This window comes from Aptenodytes forsteri, unplaced genomic scaffold, assembly GCF_000699145.1.
Source record: "Aptenodytes forsteri isolate BGI_AS27 unplaced genomic scaffold, ASM69914v1 Scaffold193, whole genome shotgun sequence".
NCBI lineage: Eukaryota > Metazoa > Chordata > Aves > Sphenisciformes > Spheniscidae > Aptenodytes > Aptenodytes forsteri.
The window spans coordinates 11,284,021-11,301,611 of NW_008795405.1; the positions used below are offsets into that span (position 1 = coordinate 11,284,021).

Here is a 17,591-nt window from a genome sequence, read left to right on the forward strand (position 1 = left end):
GCTTTCAGGTGGATCCCATCCGGCCCCATAGACTTGTGAGCATCCAGGTGGCGTAGCAGGTCGTTAATGGCTTCCTCTTGGATTATGGGGGGTTCAACCTGCTCACCCTCCCTGTCTTCCAGCTCAGGGGGCCGAGTACCCTGAGGATAACTGGTCTGCCTGTTAAAGACTGAGGCAAAGAAGGCATTAAGTACCTCAGCCTTTTCCTCATCCTCGGTGACAATGTTCCCCCCCGCATCCAATAAAGGATGGAGGTTCTCCTTGGCTCTCTTTTTGTCATTCATTTTAGTGACACGTAAAGAACTTGATTCTCCTCTCAAGGCAGTTTCACCTCAAGGTGACTCCTACCATGAACAAAGCTGCTACCGAGCTCTGTGGGCAGCCCCACTTTTGCATGTCACAGCACAGGGCTGTGCTATGGGGAAAGATAAGCAGCTGGCGAGTTGCTCTACCAGCGAGCATCACCGTGGCTCACCCTCCCCCCCACATTGGCGGTGCCAGGCGCTGGGTTGTGCGTCTGCCTGCTGATCCCCGGGGCAAAGTGGCCGAAGGGAAGAGGCAAATCAGAGAGCTGAAGATGTATCGCTTATACATGCAACGACTTCAAAGCTCTTCTCCATACCGATGAATATTTCATTAGCTATCAACACATAAAAATTAATGATTTTCAATAACACTGGGTCTCATACGATACACCCATTTGCTTCATAGGATTGGTCTATCCTGATGTTCCCCCAGTGCACAGCAGAAATATCAAAGCTACCTATATACCAGTAGAGATCCAACAGCAGCAGCATCTTCCTGGGTTACAAAAGCTGTCCAAGAAACAGGGTAAATACCTGGTAGGTATATTTTCACTCAACTACATCTACTGGGCTAGGGTGCTAGCAGTACCTGTGGTAGCTATGTTTAGAACTCTTGGCTAGACTTCACTGCTAGAAGCCCAAACAAGATGATGTGTGGGCTACAGTCATACTTTAAAAATATCTTTATTTAGCAGATACAGGATAGGAATGGAAGAATAAGTTCTGTAATGTTATTCAATTACTGGACCATCTCTTCCAGTAACCTAAATGTTTATAAGATCATAAAGAATGTGAATGCAGGCTGTTTACATCTCAGTACTGGGGGCATTCATCAAACAGCCGTTTGATTCATGCTGGCCAACAGCCATCAGAGGTGAATCAGTTCCTATGATAGCAGCTGGTGGGAGAAGTGAACTTGCTTTCTAAGACTGGTTTGTGAAAGGACCCCTGCTAGAGGGGCTCAGTGCACTGACAAAAATTGCTTTCTAGGACATAGCCATTGAATTTGTGTGCAGCTGCCCACCACAAGCCTTGCCCAGTGACTAACATGGGCTGGCCAGCCTGGCACTATGGCCCAGACATATGGGGCTCATGTTAAAGAAAGTTGAAAACTTCTCTGGAGATAGTTTTCAGAGGCATGGAAAGAGGGTCACATTCTGACTTCTGCCTTTGACTGTCTCAGAGAGACCAGAAAAATTCAATCTGGATATTTTTTACGTGACAATGTAAAGATAGAAATCAAAGAAGAAACCCTAATGATGAAAAGTCTCTGAAATCTTAGTTTTTCTCTATTAACTTAGTTAACAGCCATATGTGGACCATCTATCCATCCAAGCAGCATACTATTCATTCCTCGTAGGAAGAGGTTACTGGTTACTGGACCTCCCACGTACAAAGCAAATGTTTTACAGTTGTAATAAAAAGCAGCTCCATCTGGACAACTTTCAGCAACGCACTCACTACCGCTCAGTGTTTGTCAAGGACCAATGTTCAATACTCTCAATCTCCCAAGGCTTTTACATGTATTCCCTGTATTTCCATCTTTGGTCTGATAAGTTAGATAGATAGTCTAGCATCTAAAAGACAAACAAACTATCCTGCCCCAGTCTTTATTACTTATTATCCCAATATGTGATGTTTTTGACTTAATCTTCCAAACTAGAAAGTCTTATAGGTAACCTGGACGATATTACCTGCACTGTTTGGAAGGACTATGTATATTGGATTACTTTCAGTTTTGGACATTTGATGGAGGTCTCCTTCCTCAAGCTGCATTGCCCCTTTGCTCTTTATGAAAAAAAAAGAGGTGTCTTCTGTGAATCAGAAAAGGCCATTCTTTCCCTATAGACCTTTGAGTACTTCAGTCTTAGCCAAACAAAACTAGTGGTCAGCTGATAAATAAGATTTATGGGAGAAAGTAAGCATACAATTTTGAACACCTTTTCTGTCTCTCTCACACGTGGAGAAGGGAGAAGATCTGTACAAGTGCACAGTGCTAGGACCATTATGCAAAACGGGAAAGTCCCTGTCACAGCGCTGCAAGTCATGTTGCATCAATAGGCTTTGATCTATCCCCAAGATACCATCTCCTAGGAGAGTTTTCTTCTTTTCTGGCTGTTCACATGAGCATTTTCAAGCCTGCAATTTACGGCTAATTCAGCTCTCCCTCGCAGCCATTTTTAGCTGACCAGTTTCTGGAGCATATTTAAGCAATCCCTGCAGGCATGTGGGCGATTTCTGTTTTGGGGTGTTTCACACTCCCCTGTGATAGTCAAATCCCCCTCACTGCGCATGGATTGAAGATCTAGCCTTTGCTCAGTGCTTCTCTCAGGGAAAAAAATAAATCCATACGGAGCCGCTCTGCAGCCATTCATCAGCACTTAGAGGTTCCCTGAGCTGGTGCGCTCGGGCTGCAAAATGTGGTGGGCAGGTCTCTTTCTGCAGAAGTGCATCTATCCCAGCCTGCTGAAGTTGCTCTAGGTATATATGAAGGGACTTGGCCTGTTCAGACTGCAAGTAATTGCAATAGATTGCTGAACCACACGTGAAATTTAAGAAGTGGAGTTTAGTCTTCATTTATTTTCAGCAGTGCAAAGTCAGAGTAATTTCACAGACTTCAGTGGACTTGAGGAGGATTTGTTCTGATGTTACAGAGGAAGATCTGTCCCTGGGAGACTAAGGTGATGCAATGACATTTCCTACTAGGTCTTCAATTAAGCTAACTACAGAATTCTGCTCCTACACAAAACCAATCTTAAGGAAGAGAAGCAGCTTTATCATTAGGATACTGGACTATTAACTGACATAATTGATAAAAGTACTTTCAGTGACCCCTCACATTACAACCCATTCTTTGCATTGCCTATAATGATCTTTAAAAGGTTTTATTGACTGGAGGGATATTACAGCTGACATTATCCATAGGGTGTTCTCAGTGCAGAATACATCGCTGGTACGTTTTGATGACAAAAGAAAAAATGAATGGGCCTAATGTAAAAAAATGAGCTCATGTTATCAACCTTTTGGCCTGGCAGAAAGCCACTAAATGAAAAAAAAAAAGAAAAAAAAAGAAAAGAGAAACAAAAAGAAAAAAAAAGGAAAAAAAAAAGAAAAAAAGAAAGGAAGATATTAAATGCATGGAATGAAGGCACCCTGCTTCACACAAAGCCAAAACATGTCTGGAGGATGGCCACGGCCATGGCCATGCCTGGCAGTGTGCTACACACTGTCAGTGCCCTTTGGGGATGAGCTGGGCACGTTCCTGCTCCTCAGAGGCCTGTCCTGCCACAGAGCCAGTGTAGGCAGCTATGGTACGTTCGTGGAGCTCAGTTCATGGCGCCCCACACTCTGCCAAGCAATGCAGAAACAGCCTGGGATTGTCAATATACATGTAGCTCCCAGGTAAGTGGGATTATATGCAACTCTATTGCATTAGTCAGGATCTGCCCTAACAAGTCTATAACTTAAAGACAGAAGCCAGCTCAAATTTCTGTCCTAATTTCTTATGGAAGACAATAAACAAGCTTGAACAATCTAGTCTAATGAAAAGAAAGAGGGGATGGGATTGATCTCAGGGAACACCAGGAAAGCAAAAGGGCGCTTGAATGGAAGAAATGGGAAGTAGACATGGGTAAATTTAGGCTGGAGATGCAAACAAGGTTCTTCTACTCTTAGAAGAATAATGGTTTGAATTGGGACTGCTGGAGGAGGTAGAAGGGAGAGAGGGAAAACCACACAGCTTCAAGAAGTAGACTGGTATGTTTATGAAAAGGATCAAATGCCACAGTACCCACAATACTGGGGATGGACAGGGTGACCCAAGGGTCTTGTTCCAGTCCCGTGTTACTAAGATGTCGGGGCTGCCACCCTGAAGAATCAAAGAGGGAATACTGACTGCTTCAGGGAACTGAAACAACCAGTGTAACAGGAGAAATCACTTCACTGAACTTCAGGTGCAGCCTCAGCTTCCCTGGCGTTGATTCTCAGTGATCAAGGCAATACCTATAAGCCAGAGCTGGACACGGGGTGCATTGCTTTACTACGGCACTCAGGTCTGGGTGTTGGCTGGGAACAGGTAACAGCTGGATAATGAAGGCAGTACACCCTCCTACATTGCTTTTTTTTCCATTTCATGCAGATGTAGCATTTCCTGGAGCCCTCCAGTGAATATCCTCCAGACTAGTGCAGACTGGATGCATTACTGCAGTAGTGGCATTATACTGGTGTCTCACTAAAATCAAAGTCATGGAGCTTGTGTAATGATGGACAAAAATTTAAGGCTGCCCCCGAACTGGACTGTGCACACTCCCCGGGCTTTTGTGCCCACAAGCTGAACACACATGCAGGTTTGGTCCTTCATTTCTGCATGCATCTGTGACAGCTCTCCATGACCCACACAAAACTGAGACATGCACGTTCTCACAGGTGCTGGCATGAAGGCAACAAACACTCCTCTGCTTATCTGCCACTCAGTAATACAAAACCACCAGTGGAAGCCCAAACGGAGATCTTTCTCTTAGTCCTTTAAAATTCTCCAGTCTTTCTGGAACAGACTGAACAACACCTATCACAATTCAATGCTTTCTATCTTCTAAGTGCTTAACAAACGTTAATTAGGAAATCTGGAGAAACATGCTTTTCAAGTGTCCAGCTGTACCAATCCTGATCAATACCTTGCTTTTTTTATATAGACAACACATCTAAACTTATACATTGAACAAGACATGACAACTACTTAACTGCTTCTGCTTAGCTACAGTGAGGCCAGTAAAAGACATTTATAAATTATTATTTAGCTGGGCTCCCAATCAGAAGTTGTCCTTACAAAAAGATACCTATATTGGAGGGGAAGCGGAGGAGGGAAAGGTGCAGGAATCCCCTACCACGCCTACAAACTGGCTGGCTGTTGGTGCCCTGTGCTCCAGGTCAGGGTGGGCATCAGTGCTGGAAAAACATGGGGTTGGAATAATAAGGTGGTGGTGAGAGGAGGTGAGCAAGTGCTGCTCTTCACTGGTCTCTCACCGTATCTGAAGGACAGTATGTCTCTCACCAGCCAAGCGACTGTAGATATTGCCATTTTAGGCACTGGACTTTTCCATTCCCAAAACAAAGTTGATCTGCTGTGCTACTTTGTGCCCAGATTTTTTGCTGAATGTAGGTAACAACCTTGCTATTTGGTCCCTTGCAAACATAGGCAACAACTTGAACGATAGACTTGATCCATACAGAAGAACAAGGCTACTGCTATGTCACAGAATCATTTAAATAGAATTTCACAAAATTATTTAAATAGTTATGATTAATTTCTGTGCAGATGAACCAAAATTCTCTGCAGATTTTCCATTATAGAAATGTCTGTAATAGAAAAGTGTCTGCAACACTAATAAATGCAAGGAGCTGAGAAGAAAATTAAAACTTGTAAAATGAACTGACCTTTGCAACTATCTAGATCACTTTGTATTTGAGGCAGTCTGTCTCTGCCACCAACTAAAGTAAGATCACTGATTTCCAACAGCCGCTTTTGACTTTCTCCACTCACAAAGAAGAGTCTGCAGAGCCAGACCCTGCTCTTTGCTGGATAAATGCAAACACACTGTAAGTGGACGGCACAGGGTGGTCCCAGCCTTCCCATACTCTAGGTGTGCAACGGGGCAAGTCCATACAGAGGCAGAGCAACCATCAAGTCCTGCACACCTTGATGTCTACACAAAGATTTGGGTTTGTGCAGTTTGGGAGCTAAGTGGTTTTAGACAATTGTAATGGGACAATTTCTGAGGAAGGATTTGAGTTCAGCCAGTCTCCACATGGGCTTCCCAGGGCTCAGAGCAACTGAAAGGAAGAGCCAGGTTAGCCTGCCGTTCCTGCTGCTTGGGAATATTAACATCTTTCATAAGGTTTCATGTTACTGCCTCAAAAAGCAGACACCAAAGGCAGCACCATTTCTCCATCTGGGACCTCTTTTCAAAAGCCAGAAGGAGGAATGACCCTATTTTCCCACTCTTGCCTTGCACACAGCTGAGATCAGACCCTTTACATCAGACCCCCTGTTAGTGCTTCACTCCATCATCTGGCATTAGCTTGGGGAATGGATGCTGTGATGTTCATCTCTGCAAATGCCCTCTGACATGGCTATTTAGCCACCTCTCTGAGACAGACAAACCAGGAGCATCGTTCTCCAGCCCAGACATACTGGAGGGGGTGGCCATGTGCCTGCTGATGGAGGGGACACTGGAGTCAGAGTGAGGTAAGCGTGTGGTAGAGCAGGACCACCCTAGCAGATGCCAGCTTCTCCTACCCCCAGCTCTGCCCACGCTGACCTACTGTGTGTCTCGCCTTCACGGCAAGGCTCTCCCAAGCAGGGAGCTGTGCGCTGCTTAGCAACCCAGAAGCATTATAAATATTTAGCAGTAAGTATGGGGGGTGCAGAGAAGGAAGGACAGAGGTAGCAGAAATCAGACCGTGCAGCCACAGAAGTGGTGGCAGCACAGATGCAAGGGGCTTGAGGGTGGCTGCAAGTGATCGATGTGCACCCGAGGAGTGTTGCAGCTCTGTGCAGGGGGACCCCATTTGCACCCTTTGTGCCTCAGGCAGTGTGGCTGCATGGCAGCAAACAGCACAGCAAGGCAGGAGTGTGTGTGATGGTGGGGACAAGCACCCCTGAGCCTTCCTTTATCAACACCTGTTCTCAGCTAGGGCATGGAAAAGCCGAGATCTTGTTTGAACACCAAGTTGTGACTACTTAGACAAAGGTGTGAAACTAATGCACATAAATTACAGTGTGAAATTACGCTGTTGTGGTCAGATGCCTCGTTAACTCTGGCTGAGATTCCCTGCACAGGAGGAAGCATGTCCAAGCGCAGCTCCTGCCGTTCCCTGAGCTCTACATTTCCCCAGGGTCTCTGCACACAGAAGTCCAGGTTAGACCCAGGCACATCAAAACCAAAGTCAGCAGAAGTCACGAATTAGAGGAGCCAAGGGTGGCCCCAAATCAAGGTTGTTGGCCAGAAGTGTGCCGAAAGGTCAGGCAGCAAGGGAGTATCTTCTGTGTGGTCAAATCTGGAGCAATGTGGGGATGATGGAGGAACCAAGGCTGTGTGAAAAACAAGAAAGGGCTGAGACTGGAGGGGAATGGGGCATGCGCACAGGACTGAGAGATGTTCTGAACAGTCCTGAGCATCTTGAAGATGGTCGGATGTGTGTGATAGGTAGGGGACTGACTGGTGCTTAGCTGCTCCATGGTCAGGTCTGGCTTCTTGTCACCCCGAGGCAGAGCAGAGTGAGTCCGGGCAGAGCCTGCCTGGGGCAGCATGGGGCACATGTGGGAACTGTTGGGGCATTTCCACACTTTTCTGGCTTTCTCGTTCTAACTTTTGGGGTTTTAGAGCTCCTGGAAATCCACCGTGTCTGCTGAACCCACTGGGAGCTGCAGTTGTTCAGCCAATGGAGAAATCAGGCTTTACTGCTTTTACTCCAGATGCACTGCAAATCCTTCGTGGAAAGGAAAAGGGGGTAATAAAGGCACCCAGCAGGTTCCTATGGGATTCTCATTGTGTAGAGGGAATTTCTGGGTGATACAGAGCTGGAGTAACGGTAGCTGTACTACCATGGGTACAATTTCCTGTAAGTCATAAAAAAGATTGTCCCAGGCACCCCAAGGTGCTGCTGCTGGGTTCTTGCAGGCTGTAACAAACACAGTCTTAAGCTCAGATATCCCAGATAATCAAGGTAAAAACTTCCTTCAACTGTCCCTGCACCCTGTGCCGCGTACATCTCAGCCACAGCTGTGGCTTTTCACCAGCAGGGTCAGCCACAAGTGCCCTCATGTCAGCCTGTAAAAACTACGATTGGCTTAAAAATTAAATGAATTTCTAAGAAAACTTTATTTCTTTGCCTTGTAGGATTTTGAATATGTAAGAGTCTTGAGTTTAAAGTCAGTTTTTAGACTAGCAGGTGAAGAGAACCCTGATCTCTTATTTATTCAGATTACTTCAGAAGTTATGGCTTCAGGAAAAAATGTAATAAAAAAACCTCATGGTAAACCTGGCAACTCTTGTATATGTTTCAAAGCTCTAGTATCCACTTGTATCTTCTAATTGTGCTGGGGTAAATCAGAAATATTTCAACCAATACAATTAGATGAGCATGAGCATTATATTCTGGCATAAGCCTGTAAAATCCACCCGTGGCTATTACAGAGTTGCACTGAGACAGTAACTGTACAATACTTGAATCTATTGCAAGACTTCTGCCCATTCGATGTGGTACCCTCATCTGCAGTAGAGAACAGAAAAATGCCAAGTTTGTTGCTGGTCACAGTGAAAAGTTAATTGATCACAGGATAGACTATAATGCTCTACAGATTTTTGTTGGTATCTTTGTCAATACATCACAAATTAGGAGTGAACAAGTGGAAAATGGTCCATAGGAGAGTATTCTGTGAAACACTTGGACCACTTGTTTTATGCTAAAGACTAAAGCCTCCTGAAGGCTTCTAGTGTTCCCCATTATGAGAAACAGTGGGGCATTGTATCCATTTATGACAGCAAACTTTTTCCCTAGCAGAATATGACTTTGGTATAACTTAAAAGAGACAGAGAAATCCTGCCCTATAATAGTTATGCAAACATGTAGTGCTTATAAAAATCCCAGACTGACAGCACTGAAGAGCAGATCCTCCTGCTTATCTGACCAACACGTACTGCACAGGCAGCAGCAAAGCAAACTTTCCTGCACAGCACCACCCATGCGGCTTGGCTCAGCCATCTCTCCGAATGAAAGGCTATTTTATCCACTTTACTCATCAGCCCTTGATCTGTCAAATGAACCTGCTAACAAGTAGTAGGAACACCTTTGCTATTCTACTTAAAAAATGAGGCCAACCCTTTTTTGTCGTGATGCACCCAAAAATCATTGGGCAGCGCCAACTGTTAGTCCCCCGTCCAAAATCCCCAGTGGTGGCACTGAATCAGCAGAATGAATACAGCAGAGCTGTGGCGTCTCCAGTGGGCTTGGGTCAAGTTGTAAAGCTGTTCAACAGCTTGTCTCATATATACTACCCTGGAAATTGTTGCACAACCACACCCAGACTTCAGTACTGTTTGGAAGAACAACAGATTTTCCTTGTACTAGCACCCAGTTTTCATCAAGCAGAGCTACATTTAGTTTAATAAATAGTGATAGCTTTGAAAAAACACAAGAAAACCAACAAGAACACAGAGTGGTTGTGGCCTCTCCATCTGCAGAGGTATTCAAAACCCAGCTGGACACAGTCCTGGGCAACTTGCTCTAGCTGACTCTGTTAGAGCAGGAGTTTGGACTAGATGATCTCAAGCTGTCCCTTCCAACCTCAACCATTCTGTGATTCTATGAACTCATTTCTTGATGGTTAAACAATGGGATCTCAGGGTTGCTCAGGGTATTTAAATTGTCAATAGTAGATCATCTGCAACCTCATTCCAAGGATGGGAGTAAATTCACCACTGGGAGATGATTAGGCATAGAGGCAAAGCAACAAATGGGGATGTTGGACTTTGGTTAGATGTGGCAGAAGACCTGGACAGTGGTGCTCAGCAGTAGATGCCAATCCTGTTGTTGATAAGCATCAACATTCAGCCAGTGGAAAAGATAATCAGGCTACAGTGTGAGTGTCTTTTCCTTGCTCTTCCAAAATTTTGAAGTTTGTCTTTCTTTTGGCTGCCCTCAGCGACATTCCCAGGTCTTCCTGATGAAGACCATATTCCCTTTTGAATGGCACCTCTTAGGCATTGACCCCTTTTGCAGTGTTGAACTGGTTTGATGTCAGGGAATAGCATCAAAGGCACACAGATCTGCCCCCATAGACCTTCTTCTTCCCTTTGAGTGTCCCCCACTCAAACAGTACTTCTGGTTTGACGTCAGGGAATAGCATCAAAGGCACATAGATCTGCCCCCATAGACCTTCTTCCCTTTGAGTGTCCCCCACTCAAACAGTACTTTTTAGCCCAGCTTTTCCACCAGCTATCTCACTTTATCTTCTGAGTAATTACCGTCTTTCCAGCCATCTGCTGAGAATTAACGCACCATTTCAGTACAAACCCTTCTAATGTGTCAGGGAGAACAGAAGAGATTAACAATCTCAGTGCACCTTGACCTGTCTGCTATCAGCCGTACCATGAATATCCACTTCAAAGCGATTAAGTAAGTTTAGGACACTGTTCTGTCTTCTCTCCCCACATGGAAAAGCATTGTTTTGTTGCAATTAGTAATGATTTTGGATGAGATCATGCTCAGCCTCAGTGCTTCTCATAGGAGATGGCCATGTAGAGGACTACACAGTCCTTGCTCTTTGGGGAAGTGAGTGGTACAAAACGGGCTGGGCAAGAAGTGTGGGGCCATGGCCTGCTGAGCAGGACATACACCCCTGCACCATGGGACACACTCTTCCACACACAGCAGCTCACCACAGCCCCAAATCCCACTTTTTACCCTCCTTAAACAAGCCTCCATGTTTTCCCCTTGCAAGCAGCTGCCTCATTTTGTCAAACAAAACCAACTTTCTGAACCTTGCTCCCACTGCTGAAACTAGACCTTGCAGTATACAGGGTCCATAAATCATACGCTAATGCTGAATACCCTAGAAAATTCCTGAGCAATGAATTTTAAGACAGTTTAAATATGACCTGTCATTTTATTTCAGTACAATGTTTTCTTCCATTTAATTATTATTTGAAGGTGAACTCAGTGCTTATTTAAGGAAGTGTATATGTAGGCATTTATGGTACCTTTCTCTCAGGCTATGGGACACACATAAACCAGTGGCTTGACAAAGTTAGAATAGTGAGTAAAAGGTATATCACGTAAAACTTCGCTATCATCAGCCTGCCTTCTCTGCTGACTTAGCAAGAGGGCTCTTTGGCAGCAAACCCTGTGGTACATTTGAGAGCAGAGGTATCCATCCTACCTAAAATCCAGCAGAGCCAAGGAGTCACATCCCTAGGCACAATGGGCTGCTCATGGGTCATGTCAGACCGTATAGATCTTCTGGAGATACTAAGTACAGGTTTTTCACATGTTGGGAAACCATTCGAAAAACCCCCTGCCAGGTTGCATAGCTGGCACATCAGCTGGCACGGAGACCTGGATGCTCAGCTTTGCTTCCCTCTTCGAGGTTTGAGAGATGGCTCCAGTATCTTAATTTTATACAGGGAGCCAGGGATTTATTTTTCCCTTTTGTGTAAATCCCTTACTCCCCTCACAGACACTGACACACCACTGAGCTGCAGAAATAGGATTATATACTGCAGGTCCCTCTCTCCACCATCTCAGTTGCTTATTTACCAAACAACTGTCGTTAATCCTCTTTACTGTGTTTACTTCCCACTTCCCTCCAGTCTTACTGTCTTACTATTATTCAGGTGCTTGGAGATGTTAAAAAAAGCTTAAGAGACAGCCACCTCCAGAGCTGATTAAAATGAATTGAGCTCCACTGATTGTTTTTGAATCCGCACCGATTTTTACCAGATGAAGATTTGTTAGAGCTGCTGGCATTCATGGTGCACTTGCCCAAGCCCAGTCTACAAACCATGTAATACTGAAATGATCCAGCTTCCTCCAGCCTGTGCTAATTTATGAATTGTCCTTGGACCTCCTGCTTTTACTTCTTGGTGACAGTCTTTCAGGGAAAGAGAAAGAATGGCAGGTTTTTACGGACAGAGACGTGGTAGAGAAATACCTGGAGGTATTCCAGATTTTGAACCAGTTATTCGTCTGCTCTTGCTATGTGTTACAGAAATCACTGGTTGTCAGATCACTTTCCTTATTCACAAAATGAGCAGAAAAGTCCCACTGCTTACAGTGGGCCTGAGCCCTGGCCAGTGAGTGATTAAACCTGTCCTAGAAATCTACAAATGTTACAGACTGTGATTGCTGCTGGCACTAAGTGCAAATCCTTAAATTTTTTCTAATGTGCCTTAGAAAAGTTTCTTAAGAGAAAATTCACATTTTTTAAAAGAGAAAATATCCCTCTGTCACCAAGACCAGAGACAATAGCTGTTCGCCCACTGGCAAAGTGAGGGTGCTATCACCATATGTGTAACCATGCTGCAGCACAACACAATATCACATGCGATCTCCTCTGGTTCTTGATCTATGCAGGTGTGTAGCACACATCTGTACATGGTGTGCCAGTCATGCAGTGCCCAACACTGCAGACACCAGCATCACACATAGGAAATTTAGAGGCTGCTTTAAAAGCCTTCGAAGAATTGCCCCATATGTATCATCCCAAGAGTTTAACCTGCCTAGCCGTTCTCCGAGTATTAAAGCTGACTGACACATTTTGCTATTAGTTCCCTCATGGACCAGAGAGGTCAAATCCATCCACTGGAATGGATTTCAGCATTTCTTATGACCACTTCATATTGGGAGAACCTGAGTATTTCCAGGGGAGATGCAGGGACGGAGGTAGCAGCATGCTGGCTTGGTTCTGGTAGTTATTTTATACAAAGACGCACCGCTTCACTAGGTTGTATTTCATCACAAAAATCTTAGTGCCTAAAATTGCTGATACGCTAAAGTTTTAGCTTTTACGAGGGAAAACAAATCACCCCAGGAGAAACAGTTTTTATACAGATTGAATAAAAATACAGTTGAGTTACGATACCTCGAGGACAGTCACTCCCTCTCTTCCTGCTACAGAAAAGAAGACATGAGAGAGTTTGATTGGGTCTGGCCCTTTGAAACCAGTAAATGAGATTTTAACTTAAGCACAATAGGATTTTTCTTTTTCTTTCTACTTCAAATTTGATTCTTATGAAAGTGAGGGATTAATAGAACGGACCCAAGGTCTGTGCAAATAAATCTCTGCCTGCACTTTCCTACTAAAACATTTAACTCCTGTTACACCCTACAACCAGATGATTGCTGTTATTTCACTCTTCAGCATCTCTTCAGTGCTTACACTGCTAATTAAGCTGAGCCGTATGCTTTAGGCTAAATAGGATATAGATAGCATTGATGGTCAGGCTGTAAACCCCACTTCAATTGGAAGACTAACAAGCAGAGAAATCAAGTTATTCCAGTTAGGCTTTTGCAATACTCTCCTGTAATACTTCTGGGTTTGTCACTAGGAGATACATACCATATATGTCTACTATAGTAGATACATAGGATCTACTATAGATAGGATACATAGCATATAGACAGATGTATACATAGGATACATCTATCCATGGGTAAAACTGGTACTATCATCTGATCTGAGCTCATGTTCAGTAGATACTTTGGTTTACCTCTTTTTTAGCTGCTGGGCTGGTGAGAATTTTTAAATGTTTTTCCTGTTGCACCAAAAAAAGATATAAGCCATCTGCTGCTGCCAAGCCAGTTTTCATGCTTACTGGCACTTCCAGTTTTTGTCGCACCCCAGGCTCTCAGCAGAATGAGGGTTTCCAAACGCGAAGACATGGATCTCCTTCCCTTGCTCCCCCAGGAAGTGGTAAAAAAATTCCTGTCTAAAAATACTGGAGGGTGACACTCATGTAAGGTTTTAGGGAGCGTATGCTTGGATAATAATTCTTGCCACTTTCACATTTACACTGCTCATCAGAAAGTAGGTGACGAATCTTAGTGACACCCCTGAGATGTAGGCAAATGCTTTGATATCTGTTTCAGAGAGAGGAAACTGAGCAGGAGAGGTCTTTGAGGGTCAGTTTGTGACGGGCACTGTAAACAGTCCCGTCCTCAGCATACTTTTCCACTTTCCTGGCCCCCTCCCAGTGACCAGCTACATGACAGCAGGGAACCGAGGCTGGGACACCTCTGAAACCTGCACTCATGCCTGACGTGGTGCAAGAAGGAAAGGTGAGACACAAGGCTATCCTCACCCAGAGCTAAGAAAGAGTTGGGGCAGGCAAAGGTGAGGTCTTCAGGCTGGGTTCTGATTTCTACACCAAGGCAATCAGCGTGTACCTTTCCTTGGACGAAAAGGGTTGTGCTATATCGAGGTTACAACCCAACCTAGATGCAGCTGGAGGATGAGTGGGTGGCAGTCACATCTAAAGGGGACGGGTATATTTTAAGTAAGCAGACAACATACTGCCTTGGAGGTGGGAGACACATTTGTTGGAGATGCAATGACAGAGGTCCCAATTCCAGGAGATGCACAGGAATGAGGGCTCAGGAGGAGTACTGCAGAGGAGAGATGGTGGGATGGAGGAGTGAGAAAGGAAGGGGCAGAGCATGGTTATGGAGCCAGAGACTGGGAACACACTGGAGGGACTCTCGGCTTCAGCATCACTCAGATTAATCCCCTTGTTCTTCCCCCAGCCACCTCTACTTCCCGGCAAAAAATAGAGTGAAGGATTTCTCACACTAGCTAAAGCCAATTCAGCTAAACAATACGGGATAATACTCTGTGTCGAAGGCAGAGATGCTTCTCTTGTGAAACATCTTATTTTCCAGCATTTATCAATAGATATCTTTTACAGTGGATCAAGGAACCTGAACTACTGAGGAATGTTGCCAGGCACTTTAGGGCATCCTTTTAACAGAGCTGTTTTAGGAAGGACTCATTGATGAAAAGAAATGCTCTAGTTACTCTGTAAAAATATAATCAATAAGATTTTCTTTTATAGCTGTCTGTCCCACATCTGAGTGGTTTTCAGCTTAGCATTTGTCAGCAGTGTGAATGTCAACAATAAGGAGATCTAAGAGGAATTTTCACTTTTCTCTGAGCCTAATGCCTGTTCAAGCGGCTGACTTGTATGTTGATATTCACACTGTTGACAAATAATGGGTGTCTTCATCAAGTATATGTATTATTCTTCACTGACATGAAGCATAAGACTTTGTTATGTGAATTCCCACAGCCTTTTCAAGGCAGCTCTAAATTTGTCTGTTTAAATTTCTTTTCTGTACCTCCCATCTACCAGCATCAGAGCAGATTTGAAAAGCAATTCTTTGCTAGGCACAAGTTGCCCTGGAGAGTTACTGCTCCTGTAGGTATATTTTGCAGCCTTGGCAGAAATCATTCACAATTTGGCACTAGGCAGACAAATACAATAGCTGTTTTTGAAACAAATACAACTTTCCACATGGAATTGGACCAATCCCCTATGAACAGCCAACGGTAGATTAGGAACTACAAGTAAGAAATTTTGCAATGTGTTACCAATCCAATTCAGCTCCAATTTCAGTTGTCCATAGATGATTTTTAAGAAGTTCAGTAGATAGAGGGAAAGCCTTCCAACTCCTCAAAACTAATAAGTATTCATTTTAGCTAAACTAGAATAGCAGAGATACTTATGTAATTTTAATAAGAAATTAGATACAGACTTCTGTCTTCTTGTTTGAATTCTCCCTTTTTGATGCTCTTGGATATACTATCCCTCAAATCCTGCATAAATTTTTCAGACAACCACAAAGCACGTGCAATGCTCCACCATTGTGATATCCCTGCTGAGGCTCATCAAAAATCTTGCAGTTGCTTTGCAGGCAGATAACATTTTTCATGAAAGGTATTTTCTTTTCTTCCCCCCCCTCCAAAAAAAATCCCAAGGCTGAATAAACACCATTTAATCCAAACTGTGATTCAGGTGTCACTGCAGTAACTCACGAGAGTTATGGATTTTGACTTTTTCCACTCAAAATATGAAATATTTTTTAGGTGAAGAAATTATTCCCACTCCCATTTTTCTGTATAACTGAAGTCAGTAATTTCTAACTTCCGGAGGCCTATGCAATCATATCTATTGCAAAGACAGTGGTAGGGGAGCTGAAGTGGTTACTACACACCATGTTGTACATAGGCTTCACACAGGCTTCTAAATTAAAAAAGACAGGTTTTGAAATGGATTCCTTAGATGATAATTTTGAAGCAAGAATAAATTAGAAGTAGAGTCTCCAAATAAAACTACACAAATTACTCTAGAGTTTGGGTTAGAAGAGCTTGTATCAATCTGAAATGCTACAACTAGTGATGGGCCTGGGCCAAAAATCTCACAACCCACATGCAAATTTTGAATACCGCCAGAACTGGGTAGGACGGTGTTTCCTGCCTTTACACCGGGCCAAGCCAAAGCTATCGACATTCCCCAACAACCTGCAGCAATTTGACTTTGTGGAGTTCATATTAATCTGAACATTGTGGCCCTGTCCCATTTCTAGTTTTTCTCCTCCTCATGCCCATGACTGTGCATTAAACTTCATCCTTTACGCAGGTAGGATACAGTACATACAGTGACTTGCCAATGAAAACACACTGACTACAGGATGCATTTTGCCTTTAGGATGCCTTTAAACAAAACAAGGTGTCAGCCAAGTCTTGGGTCAACCTTTGTGGGTTTGCATTGCCCTAAGCACAGTAAAAGCATTTGGAATCTTACCTTTTGATGGCTTTGTAGCAAATGATGACAACTACGAAGAGGAACACTAGTGTGGCGCAGCATACTGCAATGATAATAACCAGGCCTGGCCACCAGGTCTCTTCAGTGGGACAAAAGGTAGACTTGGGAGCTGTAAAAAGAGTGTGGAAAAATACATGAGTTCTCCCAAATAAGCAGTGTATAATCAGATACGCTTCAGTCACCCATGCAATAGCACTATGCCCGGGCCACAGATACATGCAAAGAGGATATTTTACATTTAGGACCCTTTTTTTTTCCAAGCAATCAACTAGTTTGGTACTAGATATTTCTTATCATGGTCCCCAGATGACCAGGTTCTCTGTGTCAGTGCTGTCCACACGCTCAGCACGAAGGAGAAAGGCTCAGCTCTGCTACCCATGGGAAACCTCTCCTCCCTCTGCATTTGCCGTCTCCTGCCGCATCAGATTTAGTTTGAGAAAGAGATGTTACGCTGATAAGGGTAGGCTTTCAAACCCCATTAGGGGAGGTTTATCAGGGAGCTGCAGCAGTGCCTACCAATCAGTATTGCAGCTGCTATCCTTGTAACCTTGGAGCAAGGAACGGGGATTTGTTTTAAAAGAACAGGAATTTTGTTACATTTATTAACTGCTTTTAGAGGACTACAGTTGACAAGCTTCTTTCCCGTTACATTGTCTTTGAATTGTACGTCCAATAGTTAAGAAATGTCAACATTAAGAAATGTTAACCCATGAAAATATAAGCAATTATTATTAGATTTTTCGTATTCAATTTAGGGCTAGAATTGTCTATGTAAGTACCACTCAAAACAAGCAATATTTTGCATCGAGAGTAATACTGGTGGCATTTAGTTGAAATCTTTTCCTTCAGGGCCATGGAAGGAAAGGGCCTTCAGCCCTTTTCCCATGCTCTGAGGGGACGCTTATTT

At 43.9% G+C, this 17,591-nt stretch overlaps 1 protein-coding gene across 1 annotated transcript in view; it reads right to left on the reverse strand.

Annotated features, from left to right (window-relative positions):
- The window catches only part of PRIMA1 (proline rich membrane anchor 1), a 51,212-nt gene that overhangs the window by 6,136 nt on the left and 27,485 nt on the right, over positions 1-17,591 (reverse strand). The window contains exon 3 of the mRNA XM_009280956.1: positions 16,664-16,793. Within this exon, the coding sequence (XP_009279231.1) occupies positions 16,664-16,793 (130 nt within the window). The remainder of the gene's footprint in view (positions 1-16,663; positions 16,794-17,591) is intronic.